We start from the raw sequence: 17,300 nt of genomic DNA, 5'->3' as shown, positions 1-17,300 counted from the left end.
GGGGAAAGCATTTTTCAGGTGACTCTTGAGCCCATCAAAATCGTCTCTTATAAAAATGAAAACTTTCCGCACTTATTTGAAATTTTTAGCTGTATTTTAAGAAAACTTAGCTGTTACTACCATTTGGTCACTGATTCCCTCAGCGGTGATCACGTTTATTACCTGATGCGCTATATCATATGCGTATATTTGTCGCTAATAAGTCAAGAATATTTTACTAACTGTTAGGTAAGGAGGCTATTTAACAATGCATTTTATGAAAAAGCGTGCAGTAACGACTCGCAAATAACTTTATCTCTCCCACCGGGAATGAAGCTATACATCTCCCAATCTATAGAAGGAACGTTGAAATCTCAACAATCCAATCTCTGTCAGGATATTTGGATGCTTTTCTGTTTATTTGGGTTTCAAAATCCAAAATTGATGTTACATATGAATTGGTTGATCTATCTAAATTGGGATATCTATTCTATAATTCTAAAACACTAATCTTTAAATGAAATAAGAGAAATAGACTATAGAACAGATAGATTCAGAATGCTTAAAGAGGCTTAAACGGCACCGTTAGGGCTTACAAGTAGGATAGTTGACTGATTGTGTAGCCCACTAACTTATGTATTCCTTAATGCATGTTTCTGAATTTTCATACTATTACAAACCGCATCCTTTACATATTCTAACTTCAGAGGCAGATTGCATTCATGAGTAGTTGGTATTTTTTGCCTTGGCATATTTTTTAGGTAGAGACTTGAAACTTGGCGCATATACTCAAAAATACTTGATGATCATGAAACAATAAGTCATTTTTCGTAGACCCCATCTGTTGCTAAGATACTGAGGGCCAAACATGACCAAATTTACAAAAGCAAGATATTGCCACGAAGGAAGCGTTCAGGAATGGATTCACGACCTTTAAAAGAATAACTCTCGTAGAGAAGTTACGAGATAACCCAAAACCATTTTGGTCTTATGTTAGGTAAGTTATCCTCGTGCATGCAGCATATTGGTGATTAGTCACCCCCTGCCAAACACCATAGTGGTGGCTCGCGTTGTAATATATAGATGTAGATTCTTCGAAAAACGTAGAAGTTAAGTTGCTGGTAGGGTTATAGGGATTTTCATGAAATAAAAAAATTATTTTCAAGTATTACGGTACTTTATCTACATTTTCAATCATTTTTAATATTTCAGTTAATATTGGTGCGGTATAATGTCGACGAATGGCTGACTTTTTTATGGTAAAAACCTGACAGAAAGTAGTCATTATCTTTAGTTTGAGGAGTATAAGTTCTCCTATTTTTCATCGGAGTATTTACTAGAGATAAATCAAATAATGAAACCAAAATCTTGGAAAAAAAATGCTGCTGCAAAAATGAGCGCAACTTTTCGATCGCGCTTCACGTCCCGGCTCCGCGACGCGGGGGCTTGGAGACTCTTGGAGACTATGTTGGATATTTCACGTTGTTTGGAACTTAATTATTTTAAATAGTCAATCGTTTTCGTATTTCCTCAGGGTATCCTCCCTTTGCGTTTATTTCTTACGCATAGCCAGGGTACAGGTAATGACCGTAACTAAGAGGGAAGGGTCTTAGTTAATTGTATTATTTCATCGTCAGCTCAGTGGTGATAATCAAAGGTAGAACCTCCTCAGGGATATCTCCGAACGCATCGCTTTTCCTTTCCTCCACTTAGTCAGAACCGTCAGAATAGGGTAGTTTCCTTCATCAAAGAAATGAAAGGCATTGATTGCGATTCGTTACCCACCATTACTGTATTCATAACATACAAGTTATTTGGTTTTAGAAATCCCAGTTTAGACGAATGTTAATGGTCAATTTTAACCTCATTTGAAAAAGGCCGGATTGGCGCCCATGCGATGCCACTCCATGTGACGTCACAGGGACCTAGTTTCTATACGAGTAGATAGGAGTTTTACATCGTCTGAGATTACCAATGCATTCATGAGGCACAGATCTCAGGGAAATATGTCTTAATAATCACCTATTAAAACTGCCTATGGTTGGAAAGTTTCCTTCGTTTGATAGGGTATTAATAATACTTATTTAAGCCATGCGCTACCTGCTAGCAGCCTGCATCGCAGCGAAGCACATACCCTCGCCCCAAGGTCACCTCACACGGCGACAGCGTGAACCAGAATGACGTCACACTGTGCTTTCCCAGCATTCATACTTAGGGTGCCTTCACAGTTCGGTGTTGCGTTGACGCCGCGGCTAGCGAGCCAATCAGAGCTCGTATTTGAGAATTGATGACGTCACGTCTCCAGCTCGCTGCGTCGTCGCAGAAAAATTGAACCTGTCGGATTTTCTCTGCGTAAAGGCGGCAGTACGCCAACTATTTCGAATTGATGTTTGTTTATGAGAAGCTTAGGTATACAAATATGCAAGATTGGCTCTAATGGGTGTGACAAATGCGATTTATTTTATTATTTACTATTATTTTGCGCACTTTGCGCGTTTTTTTGGTACGATGCGTTACATTTTCATTTGTTCGGCGGCTTGCGACGGAATTCTATTAAGATGGAGTGATAAATAGGATATTTTCATTAAAATACTCGGGTTACTTCGTAGGATTTCGTTGTAAATTAATGTGAAAAACAGTAAATTTTGATTGATGATTTTTATTGGTCAGTTAGTGATCCAGGTAGAAGGATAAGATGCGAAGATGCTCCTGTGGCATTAATCACCTACATTGTCGGAGTTGGAAGGGACTGTTTGTACATATCATTCCATTGGAAGTAATGGGCGCAAGCTTTCTTGATCTTCTTCTCAAACTAAAGTTAATGTCTACTTTCTGTCAGGTTTTACCAGAAAAAAAGAGTCCGCCATTCGTCGACATTATACCGCACTAATATTAACTGAAATATTAAAAATGATTGAAAATGTAGATAAAGTGTGGAAGAACCGGAAAATAATGTTTTTTAATTCACAAAAATCCCCACAAAACTCTACCAGCAACTTAACTTCTACGTTTTTCGTAGAATAACGAGATTGGGCGTGCTTTTGTAAATTCGGTCATGTTTGGTTTTCTGTGTCTTAGCAACGGATGGGATCTATGAAACATGACTTATTGCTTCATGATCATCAAGTATTTGTGAGCACATACACCAAGTTTCAAGTCTCTACCAAAAAAAATAAGAAATTTTGGACTTTTTTCCGGCTTTTTTTCGATTTCAGACCACTGTGCGCTGTAACGAAACCATGATAAAATAAATTACCATGTGAAAAATGCAAAGATGTCATTCCTTCAACTCCTACGATAAAAGAGTTCCACAGTTTCACGCCCGCTACTATTATTTAAGGTTCTTTCTGGCTTTGAATACGTTTTCAAGAGGGCTTCCAATGGTTTGGAGGACTACGACAGATTCCGTGAAGAACTACAGGAAAATAGGTTCTCCCTACTCTGTTACTTGGCTTATCTCACGGGATTCCATTTTAAATGAATATAGAAAACATTTATAACTTAGCAGTTTTTATTGATCAGTCACTGATCCATCATAAAAAGTAATTGATTAAGATGTTCAGCAATCCATCGATGGAATGCATTGCTTGTACATATCATTCCAACCAAAGTATTGGGCGCAATTTTTCTTGATGGGGCGGCCCCAGATGCATTGGCAGTATCCACACGGGTTGTCCAAATCAGCGGTCAGGAAGTTGCCGGGCATATAGGAGGAAGGGCAGTCCAATGCCGGGTGTTCGCAGACATCCGCCAGAGGATTATGCTTGGCGTAAGCCACAGCAGCCAGAGCCACCAGGAGAAGAATCGACATTCGGATGACTGTGAAGGAAAAGTATATGCACTGAATTAAAACATTTATAGAATACTCTGTATAAATAATGAGGTAAACGTGCGGGGCACTGTTTCGACAATTTCTAACTTCGGTTAAAACTTCAGCAACGAAAAAATAAGTGGACAAAAACACCTGTATTATTCGCGGCACTGTAAAGTAAATTTGTTTAGTGTACAGATTACAATTATTTTCTTTGCTTTCTAGAATACAGGTTATATTTTTGCCATGTTTTTTTGATCTAATAAGAGTTTCACCAAATGAGTCTCATAGGGTAACATTTCAGTTGGAAAACTTCCAAATCACTGGAGCACTAGAAAGTGTCAAAAACATCTTTCATATTCAAAGGCAACTATGTATTTTGGATGCTATCGGTAGAACTACTGAAATTGCTTGCAGTGCATTTCTTTTACAAAATTGATAGATTTGCATTGACTCATCGAAATTTATTCCACGTGATATTATTTATAAATAGATCGATAATATTAACGCTAACATTTCATTTTTAGAATGCTATCCAACTTTGCCGAAAATGAGAAACTGTCGTAGTTTCTCGGTTTCGGAATATAAGTGGAAAGGATTTGTTCTTCCACTGCGAATCAAGTCAAAATATTTTGCTACAAAAGTAGGATAAGATGAATAATACTTATAACGCCTTTCGTTCCGCTTATCGAAAACATACGGAAGATTTCTTTGAATATATTAATTTTGAATAATTTTTTAATACGTTAATGATGAATTTTTCTTACAAGGCCTAATATATCCACATTGTTAATTATTTTACTCTTTTCAAATGTAAATTAATTTAGAAGATAACTTTAAAACAGTTTTTTAACGAGGAGCGACAAAGTTAAGGAGTCAAGTATGATATGTATATTTTCTTAATTTTTTTCTGCATCGCATATTGCTAGAGGGAAATATTGAGTTTAAACGATGCGACTTCACAAATATTTACTGCTATTCCTCGCGATTTTAACTATTATATTCCAAATATTGAATGTAAATGGATCCTTTTCCATTCATCGCCGCTCTGTAGGTACTTCTGAAAACCTATAAAATAGTTTCCGAAGTGGCAACAAGATTAAAGCCTCTGAGGCACGGACTTCAGCATCCTGCTTTGGCCGATTCGAACACTCACCTGCCATTTCGTCTGTTGCTCGTCTCGTTCCTTGGAAGTGAATGGACCAAGTTCTCGCAGTCGATGTGACCGTTATCATCGGATAGCTTGTATTTATACACCCCAATCCACCTCATCCCCTCGATACGGTGTCTCTACGAGGACTGCCGGCAGAGATTATAGATAAAATATGAGATTAGAGTCGATTTAAAAAAAAATAAAGCGCATGAATCGCACGAATATTTTTTCGCAATATTTAGTGTGGGGTAATTTTTCATCTATTCAGTAATTTCGACCAAAATTTGAGACCCTATGGGTCAACCGTGTGTTAAACTCGCAATAATGAGCAGGATTGCATGGAAACAGGTCAAAAGATGGACTCACCGTGATAAATAGCAAGGAACGATCACAATTTCTAAATTAAGTTCAAGAAGCAGAAGACGGATATTTTGAAAAATAAATCTTTTATTTATATAGGAATAAAGGAGTGAATTGACCTACCCGAAGACATTTTAAGCTCATCCCTGCAAATAATAAATTTTTTATGAGTAAGCATTCCTTGATTATAAGTTGATGCCATTGTGACACATTAGGGAATCTTCTAAGTTGGATTATTTGGCTGAAAATTGATTTATTTGAGGTATAGCATTCGTATCAGAGTATTTTTGTATCATATTAGTGTTTTTTCTGTTCCTTTAATTTATTGAACTACGATGGGGTGGAGGTTGCCATAAGATTTTAGACATAGATGGTCCACTGTGCTATGCACCGATAAGTGATTACCCGTATAGCCTATTATCCTCGCTGAAGCATATCAGGTCGTCCTCAGGTAAATCTCTGATCTCCGTGGGCTCCAAAAATGGTGATTCCTGATGTCTGTTACGAGTCCTCATGATGGCGGGGCACTCGCAAAGTGTATGGGGTGTTGTTTCCTTCTCTTCCTTACACCATCTGCATCTGCCCGAGTCTGCGATTCCCAGGAGATGCGTAAGTGTCATGACATGGAAGTGTCCACTGAGTAGGCCTACTACCTAAGTTGATCTCCGTTCATAAGAAGAAGACTTCTTGCGAGTCCTGACCTAGGCCTTCCAATGAGTAGTTTGGCCTGTCATAGAAACGGTGTTTCTTGCCAGATCTTTGAGTGCTGGGCAGAGCCTCTCGTTTTAATATAAGCAATCACTGTTGAAGGTGCAATTGGTGCGAAAATTTCAGGTACAATCGGATTAATATCGGCACCAGCCTTAGCACTTCATCTGAAAGCTCATTTCCAGATATCCCTATATGTCTGGGTACCAAGAAGAGTTCTACTTAGCAATATCTGCCTATCATAATGAGTGCCATGCGACCAAGGCGTTTGTATTGAGGAGTCCCAATTCCAGCCAATTGAAGGATGATTTCTGTTGCCACTTCGGTCGCATTTTAATCGGTTTACAAAAATGTCCGCGTCGTGGTGATGAGTGCAATGCGATCCACTTTTATCCAATATTTTGTAGTATAATGTTTGATATTGCGAGGAATAGCATTGAAAAGTAATAATTTGATAGATAACATCATTAATTATATAAATTTCGGTTTAAACCCCTCATTATACCTCATTTCTACGTGAAACTCGGATGAATTCGTCCGTCAGTGACGCAAGTGGCTACTTCTGTAAAACCATTAAAGTAGCAGTGGTTGACAGCATATTTAGAGGCCAACTTGAGGATACTTTTTTGTAATATTCGTGCTTACGACATTCAGATAGTAGCTTGGACTTGCACCAGGGTGATTTCAGCAGCCTGACTGTCGGTGCATACTGTATGTTGAACAGTCCTGCTTCCTTGATAGTGTACGCGAAGGTGAAAATTGTGAACACCTCAGCCTGGAAAACCATGGCGCATCTTCCCAGCGGGATTGCCATCCTTTTGTTGGGAAATTGACAATAAATGACAGCCCCTGTTCTTCCTTCCTTCGTAAAGCAATCGAATGACCAATCCTGGGTTCCTTAGTGAAGATCATTTGCTTCTTTCCCAGCCCACCTTAAGGGGAAAGCGGATTTTGAGGAGAAGTGGGGATCGGTTTAATAACGCGATCAACGAGCATTTCTTTTCCTTTACTTTCATCTTAGGAATGCAGGATTTTAAATCATTCATATTTATTTTCATGTTACTACCAGGCGGTAGGATACTTATAGCAGTGGCGGATCTATGGGGGGATCTATATCTAAATTGATCTAAGGGGGCTATAGCCCCCCCTTGTATATCCAATTTACACTAGATAGAATGGTAATTCTGATCGAACCCCCACCACTGCCGGGAGGATACTTAGCCCCTTGTCCCCATCTTGGGTCCGCCACTACTTAGAGTAATATGTATTAAATGCACAAATAAATGATGTGGAATGACCCGAGGGACGTATTTTTAAAAAATGTAGGGTGATACTGCCATATAAAATAAATTGGTACATGACATTGATGGATAGAAATGCTTGCATAAAAGAATTGGAGGATTTCCTTCACCCCCTTCCAATGTATTTTAAGAAACAAGTCTCCCTCTTCTTAATGCCAAAGAAGCGCCACAAATAAAAATTCCATGTAGCGGTTACTGTCATTCAAAATTCTTACTTTCGGGATGTTCAAGATTTCGCGGTAGAATTAACCCTTTTTGCTTTTAATGCACCGTGGTAAAAATTTTGTTGTAAGTCCATTAATATCCTTTTTAGGGCAGTGACAGTAAATGCCAGCCCCTGTCCTTCAGGGCCAATCGGATTCATACCGGCACTAGCCTTAGCCAGTTCATCATCAAGGTATTACAAAAAAAGTAAAACGCGCTGATGAAAAACGGAACAGTTAATATCAGCTCATAATTGGATCTCTTAGGAGCATAGAGATGGATCGAGATAGACAAATAGTGGCTGTAAATTGGAATATTTCCATTTTTGGAATGGGTATAACTTTCCGCGATTTTAATACGCGAAACAAGGCAACATTTTTTTTCCGAAGAGGCTTGTGTTAAGATGATGGCCTCATTCCGTTTCGCAAACGTGCGATATCTCGGAGGAATGGGGTGTTCGAAGATTCTAATCACCCGATTGGACCACGGGAATTTTATTCCAACTGCCGACCAATGTCATGCCTTCTGAAGTGGACGGACGGTCGGGGAGGCTCCAAAACCACCCCCCTTTACAGTGGGTGTGAGGGGGGGATCGCATATAAATACAAGCGATCCCAAGGTAAGGGTCTCATCGACAGAGATCGCTTTCATCCAAGGAACGAGACGAGCAACTGACGAAATGGCAGGTTAGTGTTCGCATATGTCACACTCAAAATTTCCCTCTCCCATTTCATGCTTCCGACAAGAAGTTTAAAATGTACCATCTTGTGCGGACGCAAAAAACTCAAATTACACCGACGAACTTTTTCTGAGAAAATGAAAAGGAGACTTCGTTGATTTCCACTAATTTATTTTGTCCGTACGACATGTTTCGAACCATAGTACTTGATAATTTAGAGGTACTTGGTAATGATCTCTATGGTTCGAAACACGTCGTATGGACAAAATAAATCAGTGGAAATCAACGAAGTCTCTTTTTCATATTCGAGTATTAACTTCCACATAGTTGAGCCTAATACAATTGAACGATTTTTTCTGAGAATCTGATTTCTGCGTTACTTGGTGGAACGAGGTTATATCCTTGGTTGAACGAAGCAAAAATTAAATATTGTTCCACAAATAATTTAATGCTGTCCCATTATTTTAACAACTTAGCATCATTAACGCCATTAAAGCGTCATTTAGGATTATCTAAGATAATGACGATAAGCCGTTGAAACTAGTAGACGGTTTAGATTTATTTGTGGAGCACTTATTTTGTTTTTGATTTGTTCTGAGACTATGAAAATGACTGTATATTAGAAGCTGAAAAAGTCATGCTACCTCTCGTGGAATTATTTGCATATGTATCTCTGAAATTTATTTTCATGGAGACTACGAGGAGGAGGTCTTTGTCCGACTCTCAGAACCTTCCTTTCCGCTGCCACTTTGGACGCATTTGAATCGATTTTTCGAAAATCGCAACAGCACGGTGGTGGAAAGAGAGGGTTGCATTTGCGCTCATAATATTTAAAATCTCGAAGAATAGAGGTGAAAAATGAAAATGATAGATCTTAACATCGTGAATATGTAAATTAAGTCAACAGGCCTTATTCAAGCTTTTTTTACTGTGAAATTCGGATCACTTTTCCCGTCAGCGACGCGAGTGGCGACTTCTGTAAACCGATTTTAATGCGTGGTGGTTGACAACACATTAAGAGGCCGACTTAAGGATCCTCTTTTGTAATATTTGTGTTGAAATTGAATTGGAATTGTCGTGGGAGGAATGAAATAACTTCATTTTTTATCCGCTATAAGTACACAGCAATCCACACTTATGGAATGCCGTCTAATCTAATGTACATGTGATAATGAATACAATAGTGATAAAATACAATGATCTTCCTGTGAAATTTCTTCATTTTTTTTGCACAAATTTCCACATTCTTTCGATCGGAAATTGAACAATAATAACCGGTATTAGTCATAACAAGCATAATTTTTTAAGACTATTTTTTGCTGGATCCGCGGTGGAAGCTCAAATCAGTCGAATATCATTCCTTCGCCGGTACAAAATAACTACGATATTTTCTGCTGATTGGGATGTCAATCAAAGCTTTAAATGCATGAAAGTGTCAACACTAAAGATACATTTTTTATTATATCTGCGTGGATTATATCGATGAACCTCTGGAAATCAATCATTTTGCAACAATACAGAATTTTCAATATTGCACGCAATTTCATTCGTTCCACCGAATGCTTCCAAAATTTATGGTTGCTTTCATGAATTATAATAACATTTCGACACTTTTCCGCGCATTTCATCAATGATTTGTAATTATTCCAGCTCAAATTTTGGCTTATGAAGTTAACTGCTAAAACTCTTTTAATAAGCCAGACTTTAAAAAGACAAGACTTTTAAAAAGAAAGATAAAAACATTAATAAGACGTGTATTACGGTAAAAAATAAAGAAATTTGTGATAAAGTATCTTTTAAAATTAACCATACCATTTTGTGAATGGATCAGTTGTAATTGACCAAAATCATTTTCTAAATCTAAAGTACTAGTATTTCTTTTAATTACAATCTAGCAAACTGGTGACGTACGTTAACCTCATATTATTAAAGAAAAGGAGCTTCATTAGATTTTTTTATTTAATGCGTAAATATTTCCTTCACAGTCATCCGAATGTCGATTCTTCTCCTGGTGGCTCTGGTAGCTGTGGCTTACGCCGACCGTAATCCTCTGGCGGACGTCTGCACACACCCAGCGTTGGATTGCCCTTCCTCCTACATGCCCGGCAACTTCCTGACCGCTGATTTGGACAACCCGTGTGGATACTGCCAATGCATCTGGGGCCGCCCCATCAAGAAAGCTTGCGCCCAATACTTTGGTTGGAATGATATGTACAAGCAATGCATTCCATCGATGGATTGCTGAACATCTTAATCAATTACTTTTTTATGATGGATCAGTGACTGATCAATAAAAACTGCTAAGTTATAAATGTTTTCTATATTCATTTAAAATGGAATCCCGTGAGGTAAGGCAAGTAACAGAGTGGGGAGAACCTATTTTCCTGTAGTTCTTCACAGAATCTGTCGTAGACCTCCAAGCCATTGGAAGCCCTCTTGAAAACGTATTCAAAGCCAGAAAGAACCTTAAATAATAGTAGCGGGCGTGAAACAGTGGAACTCTTTTATCGTAGGAGTTGAAGGAATAACATCTTTGCATTTTCCACATGGTAATTTATTTTATCATGGTTTCGTTACAGCGCACAGTGGTCTGAAATCGAAAAAAGCCGGAAAAAAGTCCAAAATTTCTTATTTTTTTAGGTAGAGACTTGAAACTTGGTGTATGTGCTCACAAATATTTGATGATCATGAAACAATAAGTCATTTTTCATAGATCCCATCCGTTGCTAAGACACAGAAAACCAAACATGACCGAATTTACATAAGCACGCCCGATCTCGTTATTCTACGAAAAACGCAGAAGTTAAGTTGCTGGTAGAGTTTTATGGGGATTTTTGTGAAATAAAAAACATTATTTTCCGAATCTTCCACACTTTATCTAACTTTTCAATCATTTTTAATATTTCAGTTAATATTTGTGCGGTATAATGTCGACAAATGGCGGACTCTTTTTTCTGGTAAAACCTGACAGAAAGTAGACATTATCTTTAGTTTGAGAAGAAGGTCAAGAAAGCTTGCGCCCAATACTTCCAATGGAATGATATGTACAAAAAGTGCATTCCAACTCCGACAATGTATGTTATTAATACCACAGTGACTAACTGACCAATCAAAATCATCCATCAAAATTTACTGTTTTTCACATTAATTTACAACGAAATCCTACGAGATAACCCGAGTATTTCAATGAAAATATCCTATTTATCACTCCATCTGAATAGAATTCCGTCCCAAGTCGCCGAACAAATGAAAATGTAACGCATCCTACACAAAGCTTTTTGTAAATGAGTATTCCCGCGACATAGTAATATCGTAGATGAATGTTGTTTTTAAGAAGATTACTAATGCTATTGTCCTTTAAGTAAAAATTTATAAATATAAACGAATACATGAAAACAAGTTTCCACTGATTTTTAGCAATTTATTCTCCTTAAAGGTTTTAATAAGCACCCGCTTTCTCCGGGATTTCCAAACATTATTCATTAAGAAAGCATGCACTTGATAACACCCAAACATACAATCGCTAGAGTAAAATTCAGTCTCAGGGCTGAAGCATTTTGAAATTGTAAATATTAAAAGGTTTTTAAATTTGCATTTTTCAAAATATTTGACATGTTCGAAGAAAATGAAGGGTATATCCGCATTTATTTCCGAATTTTTACATAGAAATCCGCTATTCTTAACTTGAAATACATCCGTTATTACATTTTTTTAATTGAGTACGAGGATATTGCTTTCAGTGGATAACCAAATTATGCCAATATTCAAACGGCGATACAATCCAAAACAGTTCGACGAAGACAAAAATCTTTTGTTAGAGATAACTTTTGTAGGAAATTTTATGTACTTTAATTAAGACTGGAAAATTCATTCCTTGGAGAATGATTAAAATATCCGAGTTACAAACAAAAAACACAAAAAGGAGCAAGTTTGGGTTTTTTTTTAATTTGTGCAACTTTGGCGTCACGAAATTATGTTTTCAAACCTCAAATTCGGATTCAGTACGCCATAATACGCAATTGTGAAGGTTTTTATTAAGTATTCTACAGATCAAGGTAGAGCTTCATGGAGTTTTTAAGGAGTACCCGATAGTAACCCCCCCCCCCCCCTCAATCCCATCTTAAATTCACAATAAGACCTGATCCCTTTCAATCTATCTAAAAATCCCATTCTTTTCCTTCTCCTCCCTCGTTTCCCTAACATTCTACCCTCTAAAACCATTTTCAACATCCCCTCCCCGCTAAGTATTCGCTCCATCCATACTTTCTCTCTCCTCCGTATCTCATCCAAAAGCTGCCTCTCCTCGCCAACCATATCCAGCACTTCGTCGTTTCTCTTCCTTTCAGTCCTATTCACCCTCTCCATTCTTCTCCACACCCATATCTCGAACACCTCATGTCTTCTCTCACCTTCCTTCGTAAGTGCACTTCCTTCACTAGCCTTACCTTTAAACTCTTGCAAAAAGATCCTCTCGCAAGCTCCTGACACAAAACGCAAATAGTTAAAGGGCAGAAAATTCAAATCCACCCCAAAACTTTTCGGTGAAAAGTAAACTTTGAGTATTGTTTTCACCTGAGTGAGGCTGGTTTGGATCAAGCCTTCTAGAGTGATTGCGACTAGGTGAATTATTTTAGAGTCTAATACCAATGGATAAGGGATATAGTACAAATGATGAGAAAAGATGGTTCTGATTAGGGATGAGTCGATTCCAGCGATTCTCGGGCTCGGAATTGGTATCGAGAATCGATCGCCTGAAGCCCATTTTGATTCCTTCGATTCCAGGAAGACAAACATTTTGAAAATAGGCTATATGCTTGGGGCTTGAAGGCCGCCACTCAACTGAGCCATTTTGCTCCGTACAACGATTTTAAGTTAACAATTTATGTCTGAAACGGTTAAAGTGTTTATTATTTAATTAAAGCTGAGGATTTATTCAGTGACGTCATGGCAAAATTAATAGCTTCGGAAAGCACTTTCCTTAACTTTTCTTAATAAGTGAAAGAGTACTCTCTGTTTTATTTAATCACAAGTTATTATTTACACTTAATTGCAATTTTTTGCTTTGGCTACCACTTTATATATTAGAAGTGTTGAGGCAATAAAATTGATAAAAAAGTTACTTAACTTTTATGTCTTTAGTTAACCAGTGACGGAACGGTGTTCCGGAACAACGACACCACTCGATATGTTACTATCATACTAATTCGCTATTTTTAATAAATATACTTTTTGGGCTACTTCATTGTCTTTGTTAATTTATTCCATTTTATTCTCAAATTTTAAATACAGCAATGTTACCGACAAATCAGTATCCCGCATGTTAGTATGATTAAGGGCACCCGCGAAATGGAAACTTTAATCACCGGCGACTAAGCAGTTCACTCACCCGAGAGTTGCTCGCTACCCGGCACTGGCGATTAACCCATTTGCGGCCGAAGTTGCGAAAACGCAACATTATTAAGAAATACAAAAAATTGTTTCAAATGAATTTTACTAAACAATCAAAAAGGTATAGTACTTTTTCACGCACTTTCGCAACTAACCCTTCTATTTGGATCAAAAAATGACCAAAAAAACCATCCATCAAAAATGTACTGCTTTCCACATTCATTTACAATGAAATCCTACGATTTAACACTAGTATTTAAATGACAATATCCTAGTTATCACTCGCTCTTTCTCTTGTTTCTTGTGTGAAAAAGTACCATATCTTTTTCATTGGTTAAAATGGATTTTCACAAAGTTAAGCCTGAAACAATCGAGTTTATTGAATTTTACTAATACAGAATTCTCTTTTTTCGATAATAATAGGTTTAAACTGAATTTTAGTGAGATAATAATGATTTTATTTAAGTATTTAGATATTTAAAAATATACTCAAAATGTATAAATTATCAAGTCCTCTGTTAAGTAAGATAAATATGTTTTCATAAGAGTAACTATTCCTTTTATTATTATTTTATTCCCTTAACAAGAAGACGGAACAACCTTATAGGCCACAACTTGAGACATGATGGCCTGATGAAGACAATCGTCGAAGGACAAGTAGAAGGTAAGAACGGAAAAGGAAGACCTCGAACAAAATATATGGAACAAGTGAAGAACGATGTGAAAGAGAAGAAATACGAAGGTGTGAAAAGATTAGCTGATAGGAGAACTGAGTGGAGAGCTGCGTCAAACCAATCCTAGGATTGTTGACCAATGATGATGATGATATAAATCAACATTTCATTTAATTGATATCTCAGGTAACATTTCGTCTGGAAGTCAACATTAAGCCAAAATCGGATGGGGAACATAATGTTGCGTTTTCGCAACTTTGGCCGAATTCAGTTGCCTCTCAGCCCAGTTTACAATGGATCTCATGGAAGGTATTTGTGTTGTTGCGTCCATTTACGGAGAGAAAAAACCTTTTCCATTCCTTTCTCTATTCCCTGGATCCATCCAGTTTTCTACAACTCCTCGCACACTAACACCCATAGTATTTCTTTAATTTTTTATCTCCGCATTCCTTTAGACGCGTATTATATATCGCTGGCCGCTTCTTAACACGCAGAATAAACTTTTTAACGTCTACCGCCATTACTTTAAAAACTATCAGACCTTTTCATAACGCAAACAGCAAGAAACTTCCCTAGAGGAGCTTCAAACAAGGGCCGTCAAGCAACTGAATAGTTGACAGTGCGCGGGGTTGGGCAAACATCCACGCGGTCTATTCCTTTCGGATTCAGTTTATCCACCCTCGGAATACGTCCGGGCGCAATTACTTAGTTGCCTCACTACAGCGGGGCTACAGCCAATACAGTGTGTTTCAAGGGCGGATCCAGGAATTTTTCTGGTTGGTGGGGGCACCAGAGTCTGACAGGCACACGGTCTTCTCGTATTACTTTAGATAAATTTTATTAAAAACTACATGCGACCATCTATACGAAATATACTCTTAATTTTAATATAAAAGTTATTAATATGTAAATATTTATAACTTTTATTTTAAATTTTTCATTTATTAATGTTTGTGTTAAAAATCTCGCCTATTTTTCAAGCGTTTGGGGGGGCAGGTGCCCCCGTGCCCCTCCCCTAAATCCACCTATGGTGTGTTTCATTGGAACTTCTTTAATAGTTGCTTCGAAGAAGTTGCCAGTGCGCGGGGGGCCTAAGAATCGATGGAATCAGAATCGAGAATCGGGAATCGATTTCAAATAATCGTAATTGGAATCGAAAAAAGTGGAATCGATTCATCCCTCGTTCTGATGTTATGATTGCAAGTGCGGGTGAAATGGTAATGGAGTTTGGACTTGGATTCATCAAGCCGGACACTTTGTTTTACAAAGACTACCAAGTTTAGGATGTAGGCACGAAGTAATGTTAGGATTTTTTGGCTTATGAAGTGGAGTCTGCATTATTATCTACAAGGCAGATATACCATGATACAAGCCAGAATCCAACAAAAAACAGAGAAAAACAAAAGAACAAAGATTTTTAGGTAGGTAAACTCCTAGACAGCCACAAACTCATAATTCTCACGAAAATTTGATTAACATATATACTTTCCCAACTCTATAACGGTGGGTACATGTGTACCAGAAACTTCGAATTGCTAGCGGGCGGTTGCTTCCAACTTATCCTTTTCACAATATTCTCGTATCTAAGTGCGAAATTTTGAAATAGAATACTTTTTGACGTAACGTAGCTAGAAGGGTGGGCAGGTATTATTTTCCATAGATATCACGAAAGAGAAACATTAATTTTCCATGCTCATTTAATTGTTGCCCGCAAATCATAGATTTAGATTGACAAATTTTAATGTTTTAATTTTTCACCTGATTGAGTCCCCTATTTCCTTGCGTATTAGTAATTTTTCCATTAAAATTTTAATCAATATGAATATTTATAAATTCTGTATATTTCTTTAACTTCGATTGCATTAATTCAAAATGTCGTTCGGTTACATAGGGTAGGTTTTTTTTTGTCCGTTGATTTTTAATCAGTCACTTTTTCGGAAAATATATTTTAAGATTTGGCTATTGTCTCAGGTATAAATATTACCTGTAAAATTAATTCCGTAGATTCCTCCTCAATGACAGAAATATTTTACGCTAGCAAAATTTAAGCACCCAAATCCAGATCGTTTCTCAAGGCAAACGCAGTCGAAAGACACGTGAAACGATCTCAAGATTACTGATCATCCGACTGAGGAACGTTAATTAAATGTGATATCTCTACAGAGGAGATAATACTAAATTAAACCGGCGTTTTTTTTCTCAATGAGAAATCGATTTTGAGATACGTGCCCATCCTTCTGGCGGTCGTCAAGAGGTTATTTCAAATGAAGGCCATTGTGAATTTTAAAAAGCAGCGAGAACACTATGGAACAAAATTTAACGCTTGAAACAAAATTTGTACATTTCTTGGATCGAAGTAGAAAATATTTGCTTTCAATGAAAATGTTTACGGTGAATTCAAGCATGCGGCAGATGTTCCATATTACCAATAGTTTAATTTCTATATAATTTTAATCACTGCCAATATCGTCAATTGAACTTGACGATAATTGTTTGGGCTATGAAAATTACTAAGTCTCTTAGAGGCTCTTGAATTTTTATTACGTAGGTTTTACTTTGTTTGACTCTTAAATAAAAAAAAGCATTCCAATTTTTTTCCATCAAACACAGTCTTGTAAAAATGCCATTTCTAAGCACGCACGCTTCGAATTTCTTTTTGTTTGCTTATTCCCAATTCCCAGCTGGTCACCTGTCTCCTGGGTTTTTCTGTAATTCTTTGTTCCCACCATAAAAAGTCCACGGTTAAGTCATGGCACAGATTCAAACAGGGAAATTAAGGTAAAGGGATGTGGGTGGGTTTAAGGGCAATTTTGGGAGTTAAATGCTTTTGGCAAGTAACGGTTTCGTAGTCCCACAGACGTGTTAGCCGGTCGTTTTCAGTTTTTTTTTCAAATGATTTAGTAAATTTGTGCAAGCTGGCCTTTAGCTCATGAAGAATTGGATTTTGCTTTAAGTTGCAACGTATTTGTTGGTTACTCATGAAATCATTTCTCGGCAATATTTTATGGGAATTCGGTGACATTTTGTTCTGCTACATAAACAA

General features: G+C 37.3%; 1 protein-coding gene across 1 annotated transcript; it reads right to left on the bottom strand.

Annotated features, from left to right (window-relative positions):
- Window positions 1-3,472: 3,472 nt before the first annotated feature.
- On the bottom strand, window positions 3,473-5,054 carry LOC124160252. Its single transcript, XM_046536070.1, has 2 exons — window positions 4,947-5,054; window positions 3,473-3,798 (listed from the first exon to the last, which is right to left on the bottom strand). The coding sequence occupies exons 1-2, from the start codon at window positions 5,023-5,025 to the stop codon at window positions 3,539-3,541; spliced, it is 339 nt and encodes a 112-aa protein (XP_046392026.1). The 5' UTR covers window positions 5,026-5,054; the 3' UTR covers window positions 3,473-3,538.
- Between the last annotated feature and the right edge of the window lie 12,246 nt (window positions 5,055-17,300).

Source organism: Ischnura elegans, chromosome 6 (genome assembly GCF_921293095.1).
Source record: "Ischnura elegans chromosome 6, ioIscEleg1.1, whole genome shotgun sequence".
NCBI lineage: Eukaryota > Metazoa > Arthropoda > Insecta > Odonata > Coenagrionidae > Ischnura > Ischnura elegans.
Note: the sequence above shows the minus strand (reverse complement) of the source record. Positions and strands in the feature narration are given on the sequence as shown.